Below are 17,192 nucleotides of genomic sequence, written 5' to 3'. Positions count from 1 at the left end.
CAGTAGCCTTATGAGAATAATGGATGACTGATTGGACTAAGCCAGTGGTCAGCAAACTCATTAGTCAATAGAGCCAAATATCAACAGTACAATGATTGAAATTTCTTTTGAGAGCCAAATTTTTTAAACTTAAACTTCTTCTAACACCACTTCTTCAAAATAGACTCGCCCAGGCCGTGGTATTTTGTGGAAGAGCCACACTCAAGGGGCCAAAGAGCCGCATGTGACTCGTGAGCTGCAGTTTGCCGACCACGGGACTAAGCAATGAAGTACTTTTAAATAAAGCCAACCATATTCTCCCCTTTAAGGTGGCTAGAGGGTTCATAATGGTAACTAATTAACACAACACACCTAAAGTTAATTCCCTTCTCATTTACCCTATGTCAAATTTTTATCAGTATAAATATATACCAGTATAATTATCACTACTTCTTTGCATGAAATTCAGTATTCCACAGATCCCACAAGTCATGGGATTGAACTAGGAGCCTCTACCTTTTATGTGAAGGAGACCAAGTCAATTTTGTTTAGGTAAACCAGCATGTTTAATTTTAAGAGAACTGTCTTGCAACAGGATTGTTCAATTTTAAAAAATGGTGGAATTCTTTTACACATTTTTCAGAAGCAGCAGTTATATTGGGTTCATCTAAAAATGTGAACCCCCAAGTTAACTTTCATTTTTCTGCATAGGGCCATGAGAACGGATTAGGATATCTTTCACATTTCCAAGCAAATTTCAATTTAAAAATGTTTGTCCTTGCCAAACTCCAAAAAACAGCCTCTCGAGAGTAAACCAGCAGAGCATTGCATTATCCCAATAAAGCTGTAGGTTCTGTCACATGTACCAACAAATCTACATGGCTAGTTCTGTACTCCTCTTTCAAAGAATTTACTTTATGCCTATTATACCAAACAGCATTTTAAACACTAAAGACTCCACCAAACCCTCTAATAAGATAAAGCAAAGACAAGAGTGTTTATCTTATGACAAACAAGATACACCATCACTTATAGTCTTTAACTTTCATAGTTTCATAATATATTCATGTGTTAATGGAAAAAAAACATTGAAACCTGTAAAGAATTTTAGTGAGTTTATTTGAGCCAAACTGTCGACATATGCCAGGAAGCAGAACCTCAATGAATTGAGATAATGCTCCGGAAAATGCAGGGTTACATCTATATTTATACATTGCAATCAAAGGAGGGACATAGGTGGGTTAGATGAAATTCATTGGTGAGGGATTAAGGAGGTGGGATAAAAGCAAAGCGGTGGGAAACCTCTGGGATTGGATAAAAAGTAAAATGATTGACAAACACTTAGGTGGGTGCAGGAACAATTAACATGATAATGAAGGAATTTGAGGCATCTGTCCTGGTGCCCACCACATTTGGTTGTGCCCCAGGGGCTCCAGAAAAAAAAAGGAAGTTACAAGTGTCCCAATTTCTCCTTTAGGGACGTAAGCACAGGTGACCAAGGGTGCCTCAGCCAGTCTCTAAACTGACACGTACGACCCAAGGTACTTACTTAATATTGACCGAGCATAAATTACACAGGAGACAGACATGCAATGCACGAATCACACACGGTTTATTTACCAGAGTCCTGGTGGTTTCCAGACCTCGGCAGGCCACCCGGGGATCCGCGCCGACAGACACACACACTGGACGTTGGACGTTGCAGCTGCGGCTCGGCGTCTTGCTTGAGGCCTCAGTTTCCGGCTCACTGTCTGGACTCACAGTCCACGGCAGAGCTTGGGCAGATTGCAGGAAGGGGGGTGGAGAGTGACCGTCTGTGGAGGAGCAGAACAAGCCTCTCTGATCTTCCTCTGGTGCTTCCTCTTTTTATGTGCCTAGATGGGCGTCTTCAGTGTGTCTTATCAGCGGGTCCCAGGAGCCTTGCATATCTGGTTTTACATATGGGGAACAGATCACTTTACTTTTTTTTTCTGCATACAGGCCGTTCAGGGGTGTTTAATCAACTTGTTTACATTACATTTAATACTTCTTAACATCATTTTTTAATATCACACTGTAATTCCACACTTTGATACTTATTCTATATTGTTCTTATCATTATTACTATAACAACAAGTTACCCAGACATCTCACAGATAAGTTATCTTAGAGGCAAAAAGGCAAATGGGCTCAGGAAAGATCTAAGTTGATCTTTGTCAGGGAAAATATCAGCCTAGGAATGACTGCCCACTATAACCTGTTTGTAGTTAAATATTTAATTTTCAGACCATCTTTTGTGGTTATTTTAGGTCTCTGAGTTTTCAAGACTGCCACACAGGCCTCCCCTGAGCTTGTCAGGTTAGCATGTGGCTCCTTTCGTCCACACATGAAACAATCTGCAGGCAACTAGTTTTAACAAATTAAAGAACACTTTTGCCAAAACGGGTTTGGCTCATTGGATAGAGCGTCGGCCTGCGGACTCAAGGGTCCCAGGTTCGATTCCGGTCAAGGGCATGTACCTTGGTTGCGAGCACATCCCCAGTAGGGGGTGTGCAAGAGGCAGCTGATCGATGTTTCTCTCTCATCGATGTTTCTAACTCTCTATCCCTCTCTCTTCCTCTCTGTAAAAAATCAATAAAATATATTAAAAAAAAAATAAAAAACACTTTTAAGCAGACATGACTGCCCTACGTTGTTTATTAGGTAAGAATTTGACAAACATTACTTATATTAGGAGTAAAGGTGGAGCTGGAAAGTATTGAGATTTCTCCAAGCTGCACGGGGAGAATCACCAATAGTGTGGTGGAACTCGTGGCCCTTTCCAAGGCCACGGCTTTTGCGGCCTTCAGATGTCAGCCCTCTCATCTCTCTGTGCTTGTTGGACTGGTTTGGTGATCCACTAGGTATTAGGATTCCTTCTGATAGCTTTGTAGAATGGATCCATGAGGATAACCTCAAAGAATTTGTATGTGGAATCTTCACCAACCCAGTAAGAATTCAGGATGCTCAGAGCCCCACAGCGGTGTCCAGCTCACTCCTCAGCATCAGACTGAAGACTTCGAGTAAACTTTAGCTGATTAACATCAGGATGGACAGGCTTTCTGTAGGTTGAACTCCTAGGAGCAGGATGTTTGTGGCCACCATAGTTAACAGGAATCTGATATATTACATAACTTTGTTTGGTCTTGTATCCCAACCTGTATGCTTTATTGATCTGGGTGGGGTGGGGGGCCATGTGGAACACAGAGAGCTGGTGATAGTGCCAACAGCACACCCTGAGAAGGAAGCGCATTACATCAGACTGTGTCTTTCTCCATAGCTCCTGGATGTACTTGTAAGTGCCCATCTTGCCTTACCTGATGGCTGTGGCCAGACTGAAAGGAAGATCCTTTCTCCAATGCCATACTGTTTTGATTACTGAAGTCAGGAAGTGTGATGCCTCTGCCTTTATTCTTTTTTATCAGGATTGTATTGGCTATTTGGGATCTTTTGTGGTCCCATATAAACTTTGGGATTTTTTTTTGTTCTATTTGTATGAAAAATGACATTGGGATTGAGGTAAGGATTGCATTAAATCTGTATATTGCTTTATATATTGTGGCCATTTTAGCAATGTTAATTCTTCCAATTCATGAACATGAAATATCTTACCCTTTCTTTGTCTTTAATTTCTTTTAACAATGTCATGTAGTTTTTAGTATGGTTCTTCACCTCCTTATCAGTTTATTCTTAGGTATTTTATTTTTTTTTGTTGCAATTGTTTTCTTCATTCTCTTTATTGTTCATATAAAGGAATTAAACAGATTTTTGTAAATTGATTTTTTTATCCTACAACATCATTTGCTTGTTATTTCTAATAGTTTTTGGTGGAGTCTTTAAGGTTTTCTATGTATAGGATCATGTCATCTGCAAATAGTGACAGTTTTACTTTTTCATTCCCAATTTGGATGCCTTTTATTTATTTTTCATGCCTAATTGCTCTGGCTAGCACTTCCAGTACTATGCTGAGTAGCAGTTATGAGAGTGGGTGTCATTGTCTTGTTCCTGATCTTAGGGGAAAAGTTTTCATTTTTTTACCATTGAGTATAATTTAGCTGTGGGTTTTTCATATATGGCATTTATTATGTTGATGTACTTTTCTTCCATATCCATTTTATTGAATTTTTTATCATAAATGAATGCTATATCTTGTCAAAGGCTTTTTCTGCATCCATATGATTTTTATATTTTATTTTTTAACTAGTGACCGAGTGCACGAAATTTGTGCACATTGAAAGTGGGTTAATTAGAGGAAATAATTTAATATTGCTATTTAAGAGTGGATTAATTAGAGGAAATAAAAGTGGATTAATTAGAGGAAATAATTTAATATTGCTATTTGCCCTTTCTCTATAATAGAAGTGTCAGAGATGAAAGAAAATTAGTAAAATGTATATGAAAACCTTCCTCCTGTCAGAGTCTGGGGCACACCACGGGACCCAGAGTCAAGTCCCCACCCACCCACATGCACCTCAAAATTGTGTGAGACCCAGACCCAGCCGCCCCACCCCTATTGGGCTAGATCCAGACCTGGCCAGTCCCACCTTTGTCAAACCCTGCCGGGCAGAGGGCATAGCCTCAGGTCCTCTGGACCAGCGCCAGGATGGGGGGCATGGCCTGAGGTCCCCCAGCCCAGACCAGGGCGGGGGCGTGCCTTGAGGTCCTCCATCAAGCCCTGCCAGGTGGGGGACATGGCCTGAGGTGCCCTGTCAAGCCATGCTGGGTGGGGGGCATGGTCTGAGATCCCTCGTCAAGCCCCACCAGGCTTGGGAGAGGGGCACAGCCTCAGGTCCCCTGTCAAGCCCCGCTGGGTGGGGGCGTGGCCTGAGTTCCCCTGACCCAGCACTGGGGGTGCACCTTGATGTCCCCTGTCAAGCCCCGCTGGGTGGGGGGCACAGCCTGAGGTCCCCTGTCAAGCCTAGCCAGGCAGGGGAGCGCAGCCTCAGGTCCCCTGGCCTGGTGCTGTGGTGGGGGGTGTGGCCTGAGGTCCCCTGTCAACCCCCACCAGGCAAGGGGTGCGGTCTGAGGTCCCCCGGCCTGGTGCCGGGGTGGGGGGAACAGCCTGAGGTCCCCTAGCCCAGCACCAGGATGGAAGAGCACCTAGAGGTCCCCCCATCAAGCCCTGCCAGGCGGGGGGTTGGCCACAGGTCCCCTGGCCTGGCACTGGGGTGGGGGGTGCAGTCTGAGGTCCCTCAGCCTGATGCCAGGGTGGGGGGCGTGGCCTGAGGTCCCCTGTCAAGCCCCATGGGGGCGGGGGAGGGCGTAGCCTCAGGTCCCTGCTGATTGCTCGTTAAGGCTCCTTATGGGAGCTTGGCCTCAGCTGTGGGTGGAGCCATCTTTGTGATGGAATGATGGCCAATTAACATATTCCCTCTTTATTAGATAGGATGTGGTGGATCAGATTGATTCATGGATACTTAACCATCCTTGTATCTATGGAATGAATCCCACATGATTGTGTTGTATGATCCTTTTAATTTATTTTTGTATTTTATTTGCCAGTATTCTGTTTAGGATTTTTCATCCATGTTTATTAGAGATATTAGCCTGTAATTTTCTTTTTGTGTGTTGTCCTTGCCTGGTTTTGATTTCCGGGCAATGTTGGCCTTGTAAAATGAGTTGTGAAGTATTCCCTCTACTTCATTTTTTTGGAAGAGGTAGAGAAGGGTTGGCATTAACTATTTGAATGTTTGGTAGACTTCACCAGTGAAGTCATCTGTGCTTTTTTTTGTTTTGTTTTGAGCTTTTTAAATAATTTGTGATTTTTTGACAAGATTTATAGGAACAAATATTTAAAAAACAAAGGCTAATTCTTAGGCCTCATTTAGTTTAATCCATTCATTTCTTCAAAGTGTAACTTTCTCTAATGTCTTAACAAGTTTATCAATAAACAAGTCAAGCCCTAGCTGATTTGGCTCAGTGGATAGAGTGTTGGCCTGTAAACTGAAGGGTCCCAGGTTCAATTCGGTCAAGGGCACATGCCCAGGTTGCTGGCTCAATCCCCAGTAGGGGGCGAGCAGGAGGCAGCCGATCAATGAATCTCTCTCATCACTGATGTTTCTATCTCTCTTTCCCTCTCCCTTCCCCTCTAAAATTAATAAAAAAAAGAAACAAGTCAAAACTATGAAAATACCTGTTCACAGTCAACATAGTTTTACATATTTCTGTTCTATGGTACAAATATATTTTTATTTTAAACACAGGAGGTTTTTCATTAGTTTTGATTTCCTTACGAGTTATCAGTCTATTTTGGTTTTCCACTTCTTCATGATTCAGTCAAGGAAGGTTGTATACTTCTATGAATTTATACATTTCCTTTAGATTATAGAATTTGGTAGCATGTAGACTTTCATAGTATTCTGGATTAATCCTCTTATCTCATGGTGTTGTAACTTCTCTTTCATTTCTGATTTTATTTATTTAAGTCTTTTTAAGCCTATGTTTGTCTTTAGAGCTGAGATGAATTTTGTACAGGCAAATTAGAGTTGGGTCTTATTAGTTAATCCATCCCACCACTCTGTGCCTTTTAATCAGTGTGTTCAGTTAATTTACATTTTGGGTGATTATTGATATATGAGAATTTCCTATAGCCATTTTATCTTTTTTTTCTGGTTGCTCTGTATCTCCATTGTTTCCCCCCATGCTTCTGTTTCTTTCTGCTATTTTAGTTTGGTAGTTTTCTGTGATTTGTTTTCTGTTTCATCTCATTTATGTGTCTTGTCTCAGCTCTGAATTTGTGTGTGTGTGTGTTACTATTAGGTTTGCGTAAAATGTCTCATATATAGGGGTGGGCAAAAGTAGGTTTATAGTTGTGAGTATGTGAAAAATACAGAAAAAATAAAGTTTATTCTGTATTATTATTTACTAGAGGCCTGGTGCATGAAATTTGTGCACAGGGGTGTGTGTCCCTCAGCCCAACCTGCACCCTCTCCAATCTGGGACCCCTCAAGGGATGTCCTACTGCCCATTTAGGCCCAATCCCGGTAAGATCGGGCCTAAATGGGCAGTTGGACATCCCTCTCAAAATCCAGGACTGCTAGCTCCCAAGTGCTCGCCTGCCTGCCTCCCTGATTGCCCCTAACTGCTTCTGCCTGCCAGCCTGATCACCCCCTAACCACTCCTCTGCCAGCCTGATTTATGCCTAACTGCTCCCCTGCTAGCCTGATTGCCCCTAACTGCCCTCCCCTGCAGGCCTGGTCACCCCTAACTGCCCTCCCCTGCAGGCCTGGTCACCCCTAATTGCCCTCCCCTGCAGGCTTGATCTCCCCCAACTGCCCTCCCCTGCTGGCCATCTTGTGGCGGCCATCTTGTGTCCACATGGGGGCAGCCATCTTTGACCACATGGGGGCAGCCATCTTGTGTGTTGGAGTGACAGTCAATTGGCATATTACTCTTTTATTAGATAGGATTAACTAGAGGCCTGATGCATGAAATTCATGCAAGAGTAGGCCTTCCTTCCCCTGGCTGCCGGGACCGGCTTCCCTCTGGCACCCAGGACCTGGATTGGCTTTCCTCCAGCCACCCACAGGCAACTGGGACCTGGCATGGCTTCCCTCAGGCTGCCTGCAGGCACCCGAGAGCCGGGTTGTCTTCTCTCCAGCCCTGGCTTCATCCAGAAAGACATTCAGTCTAATGAGCATATTACCCTTTATTATTATAGATTATTGTATTATTTTCCATATGAACACTATAAACCTACTTTTGCCCACCCTTGTATACAATAGTCCTTTTTCTTCTAATTGCCTTTTACCTTTATTCACCTGTACAATTTCAGATCAATTCCTCCTCCCCTTTTATGATTTTGTTGTCAAAGACTATCTTTTTCATGCTATGCATTTATTACCAACTTGCACAACTTGTAGTATAGTTATTTTTTGTCCCTTTTCCCCTTTAACTTTTATGTTATAACTAAGTGTTTAATATCTTGTTCTAAAATGGAGCTGCAATTTCCTGCTTCTGTCTGTCTGTTAGTCACTTTACTCAAAATTTTATATATTTTTGTTATTTTGTTTCTTATAGAAGATCTCCTTCCAACATTTCTTGTAATGCAGGTCTTATAGTGATAAATTATTTCAGCTGTTATTCATCTGGGGAAGGATTTAGTTTTCTTTCATATCTAAAGGACATCTTTGCAGAATATATTAACCTTGGCTGATGGTTCCTCTCTTCCAATATTTTGAATATTTCCTTCTACTGTCTCCTGGCTTATAATATTTCTACTGAAAAATCTGATTATTATCAAATAGTGTTTCCCTTGTAGATTAGTCTTTTTTCCCCTGGCTGCTTTGAGAATATTTTCTTTGTCCTTAATTTTTGACAATTTGAATAATATGTGTCTTGGAGAGGTCTTTTTGCATTAATACAATATAATTAGGTGTTTTGTTGGTGTCCTCTATACTAAAGTCCAGTTCTTTCCATAGGCTTTGGAAGTTCTCATCAATTATTTCTTTTAGTAGGCTCTCTTCCATTTTTCTTCCCTTCACCTTCTGGTATAACCATTATCCTCATATTGCTCTTTCTAATGGAGACAGATAGATCTTGTAGAGTTCTTTTATTTGTTTTAACCCTTAATTCTCTATCTTTTCCCTCCTTGGTTATTTTTAGGTTTCTGTATTTGAGTTCACTAATTCTCTTTTCTATCTGGTCTGTTCTGTTTCCAGTGCTGGCTAATGCAGTCCTCATCTCATTTACTGAGTTCTTGAGCCCCCAAATTTCTGTGTGGTTATTTTTTATATTTTCAGTCTGTTTGGTACAGTACTCATTTGTTCATTAATTTTATTCCAAAGCTCATTGAACTTTCCTTCTGAGTTCTCTTGTATCTCGTTGAGGTTCTTTATAACTGCAATCTTAAATTCTCTGTCAATAAAGTCACAGTCTTCCATGACTTTGGTTTTTAGATACTTTTCCTTTTCTTTCTATATCCCCATGTTACCTGGTTGTCCATTGTATTTGATGAATTGTTTCTCTGCCTGCACATTTCAGGTAGGGAGTTCTTTTTTGTTGTTTAGATACTGTTTTTCTCTTGATAGGTAGGGTACTTTTCTTTGTTTTCCAGCAGATGGTGGTATATCACAAGGTTTTGTGCCTCTGGGATCATGGTAGAGCTGCATTTCTTAGGTTAAGGAAAATGCCATGTACCCACTGGGATGGTGGATGTCCCTTCTATGACCACTTTCCATGGTTATGGAGCACTACTACTCTGGTAGGGGAATGTGGCTGGTAGTGGAGAACTGGCTTTTCAAATTCTCTGTACTACCTCTTTTTACTAAAGTCACTAGCTCTGGTGTGTTTTCAGAGGTGTCTTCACTACCTCTACCAAGCTCTGCCAGGTTGGGTGGGGAAAGAGAAGCAAGTACATCATCCACCTCATGCCAGCAATGGCTGTCGGCATCACTGTACTGTTAGTCTTCCCAGCCACCTCTACCAGATCTGCCGTGATGGGGAAAGGGAAAAAGAGATGGGTTTTCCCAAGAGACTATTGCTTCTGCCTCTTTTAAAATCTAAGCAATAGTGTGAAGGCTGCAGCCCTACTTCTCCATGGCTACCAACTCACTGGAACTGTATTGGGCACCCATTTGCATCTATGACCACCATTTTTGACTTTGTTCCTCATGCCACCTTCCTACTCATCCCAACCCACCCACATTCAGATGTTCCAATTACTGTATTTTTCAGGTGTGTGTGTGTGTTGAGCAGAGTATCCTTTGTTGAGTTATAGTTGTTCAACCTGTAAATTTAAGGGGAGAAACAAAGGAGTCTTCTCACTCCACCATGGTATGGACATCATTCCAAGTCCTTAAATTTATTTTTATTGATATATAAGTGACATATGCCATTGTGTATATTAGAGGAATAATACAATGTGTTGATTTGATACAAATATTTTATTACAATATGATTATTACCAAAGCATTTTTTATTACATCATATAGTTACCATTTCTTTTTTGTTGTAAAAACAATTAATATTTACTCTGTTAGCAATTTTGGAGTTTATAATACAGTATTGTTATCTTTAATCATTGTGTTATGAATTAGATCTTCAGGACTTATTTATCTACTGGTTGTAAGTTTGTATCTGTAAGCAACATCCCCAATTCCCTAACCCTCCAGCCTCTGGTCTCAATCATTCTATTCTGTTTTTATAAGTTTGACTAGAGGCCCAGTGTACAAAATTCGTGCATGGCGGGGGCGTTGTCCCTCAGCCCAGCCTGCACCCTCTCCAATCTGGGACCCCTCAAGGGATGTCCGAATGTCTAAACGGGCAGTTGGACATCCCTCTCACAATCCTCTCACAATCCAGGACTGCTGGCTCCCAACCGTTCGCCTGCCTGCCTGCCTGCCTGATTGCCCTTAACCACTCCTGCCTGCCAGCCTGATCACCCTTAACAACTCCCCTGCCAGTCTGATCGATGCCTAACTGCTCCCCTGCCAGCCTTATTGCCCCTAACTACCCTCCCCTGCCAGCCTGGTCACCTCTAACTGCCCTCCCCTGCCAGCCTGGTCACCCCCAACTGCCCTCCCCTGATGGCCCAGTCACCCCTAACTGCCCTCCCCTGCTGGCCTGGTCACCCCTAACTGCTCTCCCCTGCAGGCCTGGTCACCCCCAACTGTCCTTCTCTGCAAGCCTGGTCACCCCCAACTGCCCTCCTCTGCTGGCCCGATCACACCTAACTGCCCTCCCCTGCAGGCCTGGTCCCTCCTAACTGCCCTCCCCTGCTGGCCTGATTGTCCACAACTGCCTTCCCCTACCGGCCATATTGTGGTGGCTATCTTGTATCCACATGGGGGTGGCCATCTTTGACCACATGGAGATGGCCATCTTATGTATTGGAGTGATGGTCAATTTGCATATTACTCTTTTATTAGATAGGATTTTTATGTTGAGTGATATAATATAGTACTTATCTGTCTCTGTCTGACTTTCTCACTTAGCATAATGCTCTCAAGGTTGATCCATGTTGTTGCAAATGGCAGGATTTTTTATTTCTCATGGCTGAATAATATTGCATCTTATATATATACTACATCTTCTTTATTGATTAATCTGTTGACAGACACTTAGATTTTTTCCATATTTTGGCTATTATGAAAAATGCTGCAATAAACAAAGCATATATCTCATCAATGTCTTGTTTTCATTTCCTTTGAATATATACTCAACAGTAGAATTACTGGGTCATATAGTAGTTTTATTTTTAAAGGAGCCTTTATATATTACTTTATATAGCAGATGAACCAATTTACATTTCCACCAAAAGTGTACAAGTTTCCCTCTTTTCACATCCTCACGAACACTTGTTACTGTTTGTCTTTTTGATGATAGGCATGCTAACAGGTGTGAGGTGATCTTGAATTTTGGTTTTGATTTGTATTTACCTGTTTGATTAGTGATGTTGAGCATTTTTCATGTACCTATTGGCCATTTGTATGTCTTCTTTGGAAAAAATTCAATTCCTCTACTAATTTTTAATTAAATTGGTTGTTTGTTGTTGCTGTTTTTGAGTCATATGAGTTTTTATATATTTTGGATATTAACCTCTTATCAGATATGTTTTTGCCAATATTTTCTGCCATTCCATAGGTTGCCTTTCAGGTTTTTTAAAATTGTTTCTTTGGTGGTGCAGAAACTTTTTAGTTTGATGTAGTTCCAATTATTGATTTTTGCTTTAGTTGCTTGTGCTTTTGGTGTTATCTAAAAAATCATTGCAGAAGCCAATGTAAAGGAACTTCTTCCCTGTGTTTTCTTCTGGGAGTTTTATGGTATGAGGTCTTACGTTTAATCCTTTTTAAGTTAATTTTTTAAAATTTCTTTATTGATTAAGGTATTACATATGTGTCCTTATCTCCCCATTACCCCCCTATCTCTCCCACTCATGCCCTCACCCCCCTGTTGTCTGTGTCCATTGGTTAGGCTTATATGCATGCATTCAAGTCCTTTGGTTGATCTCTTCCCCTTCCCCCCACCCTCCCCTACCTTCCCTCTAAGGTTTGATGGTCTGATCAATACTTCTCTGTCTCTGGATCTGGTTTTGTTCATCAGTTTATGTTGTTCATTATATTCCATAAATGAGTGAGATCATGTGATATTTATCTTTCTCAGACTGGCTTATTTCACTTAGCATAATGCTCTCCAGTTCCATTCATGCTGTTGCAAATTTTTATGAGTAGTGTAAGATAGGGATCCAATTTTATTGCTTTGCATGTGACTATCTGTGGGGAAGCACTGGACTTGGTTGGGATGTCTGTAAGGAGGATTCTCTGAAAGGTAGGGGGACTCTGAGGGGACTTTGCCGAAGGTGGCAGTCCCTACCTTGACTTTTCCAAACAAGTCTGATCCCCCAGGGTGTTTTGCTAGAATCTTAATGTTTAATCTTTAAAGATCCGACCTTGTAGAAGCATGTACTTTCTCCAGGATGCTTACCCTGCTGATTGTATCTAGAGGTTAATTTTAGTTCAAGCTGTTATGACAATAAAAGCCAAAGGAGGCAGGCAAACAGGGCTACTTGGCAGTGATAGCCAAGTAGTGCCTTAGCCCTCTCTTTCACAGAAATGTGTGTTAGAGTAATCATTCATCCATCATTCAGGGTCTGCCAGTCAGTCCCAGCAGCTATCTTATTTTCCCAACACCATTTATTGATTAGTTGAAGACACTTTTCTTTCCTCATTGAGTTCTTTATTCTCTTGTCAAATACTAATTGACCATAAATGCAGGAATTTATTTCTGAGCTCTCTATTTTGTTCCGTTGATCTCTGTGTCTATTTTAATGGCCATACCATACTATTTAATTACTATACCTTTGCAGTATAATTTGAAATTAGGAAATCTGGTGCTTTCAGCTTTGTTTTTCTTTGCCATGATTGCTTTGGCTGTTTGAGGTATTTTGTGGTTCCATACAAATTTTAGGATTTGTTTGCATTTCTTATTAAAATTTCATTGGAATTTTGATAGGGATTCCAATGAACCGATAGATGGCTTTTGATAATATGGACATTTTAACAATATTAATTCTTCCAACTCATGAACATGGGATATCTTTCCATTTGTTCGTGCCTTCAATGTCTATCACCAAAATGTAGTTTTCATTGTACTGATCTTTCACCTCCTTGGATAAATTTAGTCTTAAGTATTTGACTGAATTTGATGCTATTGTGAATGGGTTGGTTTATTTTTTATCTTTTTCAGATGGTTTGTTGTTAGTGTACAAAAACATCACTGATTTCTGTATGCTGGTTTTATATCCTTCAACTTTATTGTATTCATTTATTAGTTTTTTGATGATTGAGTCTTTAGGGTTTTCTCTATATAAGATCGTATCATCTGTAAATAATGACAGTTTTACTTCCTTTCCAAATCAGATGCATTTTATTTCTTTTTCTTGCCTAATTGCTCTGGCTACAACTACTAGAACAATGTTGAGTAAGAGTGGTGAGAGTGGGCACCCTTTTCTTGTTCCTGATCTTAGAGAAGAAACTTTCAGTTTTTCACTGTTGAATATAATGTTAGATGTGGGTTTGTCATATATGGTCTTCATTATATTGAGGTATGTTCTTTCTATATTGAACTTATTGCAGGGTTTTATCATGAAAGAATGTCTACAGCCTTCATCTTAATTGTCTCTGGGATAGTATGGAAGCCAAAGAACAACTCAGAGGCTCCTCAGAATAAATACTATTACTGTGTTTTATGTTCTGAACATATTCAAAATTACATGTGTGCATTGATGTGATACTGAGGTATAGGGAGTAGAAATATATCTAATACTGAAATTGACCTTTCCTTCTTTGTTCCTCATAGGCAGCCCTAGAAGCATTAGATGAACTAGATCTGTTCGGTGTGAAAGGTGGGCCCCAATCAGTTATTCATGTCCTTGCTGATGAAGTACAACACTGCCAGGTAAGAAAATAATAGACCACATTATAGATAATTTTATTCTTACTCAGATTCAGACTTAGTGTGGACTTTAGAATAAAAAGACCTGATTGAGAATAGATAATCTTATTTATTACTATGTGCCAAAAATATCAGACATCCTATCTGTACTAATAAAAACCTAGGTGGCCCTTGTGCCCTCGTGTGACGCCCTCATGTCATCACAAGACGGTCGCCCCCACATTGTCACAAGATGGCCATCACAAGATGACTGCCACAAGATGGCCAGCAGGGGAGGGCAGTTGTGGGTGATCAGGCCAGCAGGGGAGGGCAGTTGGGGGTGATCGGGCCAGCAGGGGAGGGCACTTGGGGGCGATCGAGTTGGCAGGGGAAGGCAGTTGGGGCCAATCGGGCTGGCAGGGGAGGGCAGTTGGGGGAAATCGGGCTGGCAGGGGAGGGCAGTTGGGGTCGATCAGGCCATCAGGGGAGTGGTTAGGCATCAATCAGGCCAGCAGGGGAGCAGTTAGGGGGCAATCAGGCTGGCAGGCAGAAGCGGTTAGGGGCAATCAGACAGGTAGGCAGGTGATTGGTTAGGAGTCAGCAGTCCCAGATTGTGAGAGGGATGTCTCAATGCTGGTTAAAATTAGAAGATGAATTCATATCTACTATAACACTATGGATGTCTAATCAGGGTTTGAAGAAGAGAAGAAAAATCATTTTGCCAATGAGAAGAACCTTAATCTTTCAATACAAAGAATAATCCTAACCAAAACTAAACATATGCATTTATATGCAAGATTGGGCCTAAATCAGCAGTCAGACATCCCCTGAGGAGTCCCAGATTGGAGAGGGTGCAGGCTGGGCTGAGGGACACCCCCCCAGTGCACAAATTTCATGCACTGGGCCTCTAGTATTATAATAAGCCTGATATAGCATTAGCTGTAACATAGATCATAGTCCTGTTCTCTCATCCACGGTTATAAAGGGATCACATCATAGTATATAGAATTCCTCACTATTGTCATATCAAATCTATGGACTGTGCTCCTGAGTATCTCCTTTTCTAAATATAGCAAGAGAGCAAGGGGGGTGACTTATGGTGAGTGTTGATAGTGGCTCTGAAACATTCCCTTGTTCCACATGGGCTCTAGGATTAACTGTTTGGAGTTTACACTGTTTAAATAAGGGGTAAGGAACCTTTTCTCTGCCAACATCATTCGTGGGCCATACAAAATTATCAACTTAAAAATTAGTCTGCTATATTTGGTCAAACATTTAATTAAATCACCCCTAATACCTTGGCAGGGCCAGACCAAATGATTTCATGGACCTTATATGATCCATGGCCCAGATGTTCCCCACCCCTGGTTTAAATGGTAAATGCATATATTTAGATTTGGTTAGGATTACTCTTTGTATTGAAAGATTAAGGTTCTTCTCGTTGGCAAAATGATTTTTCTTTTCTTCTTCAAACCCTGATTAGACATCCATAGTGTTATCCCATGTAATAAAGAGGTAATATGCAAATTGACCATTACTCCATCACACAAGATGGCCGCCCCCATGTGGACACAAGATGGCCACCACAAGATGGTCAGCAGGGGAGGGCAGTGGTGGGTGATCAAGCCTGCAAGGGAGGGCAGTTGTGGGTGATCAGGCCAGCAGGAGAGGGCAGTTGGGGGGACCAGGCCTGCAGGGGAGGGCAGTTGGAGGGAACCAGGCCTGCAGGGGAGGGAAGTTGGGGGTGACCAGGCAAGCAGGGGAGAGTAGTTAGGGGTGACCAGGCTGGCAGGGGAGGGCAGTTAGAAGTGACCAAGCCAGCAAGGGAGGCATTTGTGGGCAACCAGGACTGCAGGGGAGGGCAGTTAGGGGTGACCGGGCCAGCAGAGGAGGGCAGTTGTGGGTTACCAGGCCTGCAAGGGAGCACAGTTGGGGGTGACCAGGCCTGCAGGGGAGAACAGTGGGGGGGACCCAGGCATGCAGTGGAGGGCAGTTGCGGGGGACCAGACCTGCAGGGGAGGGCAGTTAAGGGTGACCGGGCCTGCAGGGAAGGGCAATTGGGGGGGACCAGACCTGCAGGGGAGAGCAGTTAGGGGCAACCAGGCTGTCAGGGGAGGGCAGTTAGAAGTGACTGAGCCAGCAGGGGAGGCAGTTATGGACAACCAGGCCCACAGGGGAGGGCAGTTGGGAGTGACCAGGCCTGCAGGGGAAGGCACTTCGGAGGGATAAGGCCTGCAGGGGAGGGCAGTTGGGAGTGACCAGGCCTGCAGGGGAAGGCACTAAGGAGGGACTAGGCCTGCAAAGGAGGGCAGTTGGGGGCAGTCAGGCCTGCAGTGGAGGGCAGTTGGGGGTGACCAGGCCTGCAGAGGAGAACAGTTGGGGGGGGGGGCCCAGGCCTGCAGTGGAGGGCTGTTGCGGGGGACCAGACCTTCAGGTTAAGGGTGACTGGGCCTGCAGGGGAGCACAGTTGGAGGGGACCATGCCTGCAGGGGAGGGCAGTTGGGAACAGCCAGGCCTATAGGGGAGGGCAGTTGAGGGGGACCAGGCCTGCAGGGGAGGGCAGTTGAGGGGGACCAGGCCTGCAGAGGAGGGCTGTTTGGGGGACCAGACCTGCAGGGGGGACAGTTAAGGGTTACTGGGCCTGCAGGGGAGCACAGTTGGGGGGGACCAGGCCTGCAGGGGAGGGCAGTTGGGAACAGCCAGGCCTACAGGGGAGGGCAGTTGAGGGGGACCAGGCCTGCAGGGGAGGGCAGTTGGGGGGGACCAGGCCTGCAGGGGAGGGCAGTTGGGCATGACCAGGCCTGCAGGGGAGAGCAGTCAGGGGTGACCAGGTTGGCCGGGGAGGGCAGTAGGCAGGCAGGCGATGGAAGTTAGGGGTGACCGGGCCTGCAGGTCAGGGCAATTAGGGGCAACCAGGCTGGAAGAGAAGGAAGTTAGGGGTGACCAGGCCTGCAGAGGAGGGCAGTTAGGGGCAACCAGGCTGGCAAGGGAGGGTAGTTAGGGGTGACCGGGCCAGCAGGGGAGAGAAATTATGGGCGACCAGACCAGCAGGGGAGGGCAGTTAGATGTCATCAGGGAAGGGCAGTTAGGGGGAATCTGGCAGGCAGGGGAGCAGTTAGGCATTGATCAGGCTGACAGGGGAGTGGTTAGGGCGTGATCAGGCTGGCAGGCAGAAATGGTTAGGGGCAATCAGGCAGGCAGGCAAGCAATCGGTTGGAAGCCAGCAATCCTGGATTGAGAGGGATGTCTGACTGCCTGTTTTGGCCTGATCCCACTGGGCAGTCGGACATCCCTCGAGGTGTCCCAGATTGGCAAGGGTTCAG

General features: G+C 43.6%; 1 protein-coding gene and 1 pseudogene across 1 annotated transcript in view; one reads left to right on the top strand and one right to left on the bottom strand.

Annotated features, from left to right (window-relative positions):
- Positions 1 to 17,192, top strand: part of PHKA1 (phosphorylase kinase regulatory subunit alpha 1) — a 369,719-nt gene that overhangs the window by 96,546 nt on the left and 255,981 nt on the right. Inside the window, 1 exon segment of the mRNA XM_054718786.1 lies at positions 13,795 to 13,893. Within this exon segment, the coding sequence (XP_054574761.1) occupies positions 13,795 to 13,893 (99 nt within the window).
- Positions 2,684 to 3,304, bottom strand: LOC114228385 (60S ribosomal protein L15-like; annotated as a pseudogene).

The sequence above is a fragment of the Eptesicus fuscus genome, chromosome 1, assembly GCF_027574615.1.
Source record: "Eptesicus fuscus isolate TK198812 chromosome 1, DD_ASM_mEF_20220401, whole genome shotgun sequence".
Lineage (NCBI taxonomy): Eukaryota > Metazoa > Chordata > Mammalia > Chiroptera > Vespertilionidae > Eptesicus > Eptesicus fuscus.
The sequence above is the reverse complement of the archived record's forward strand: the minus strand, read 5'-3'. Positions and strand labels throughout refer to the sequence as shown.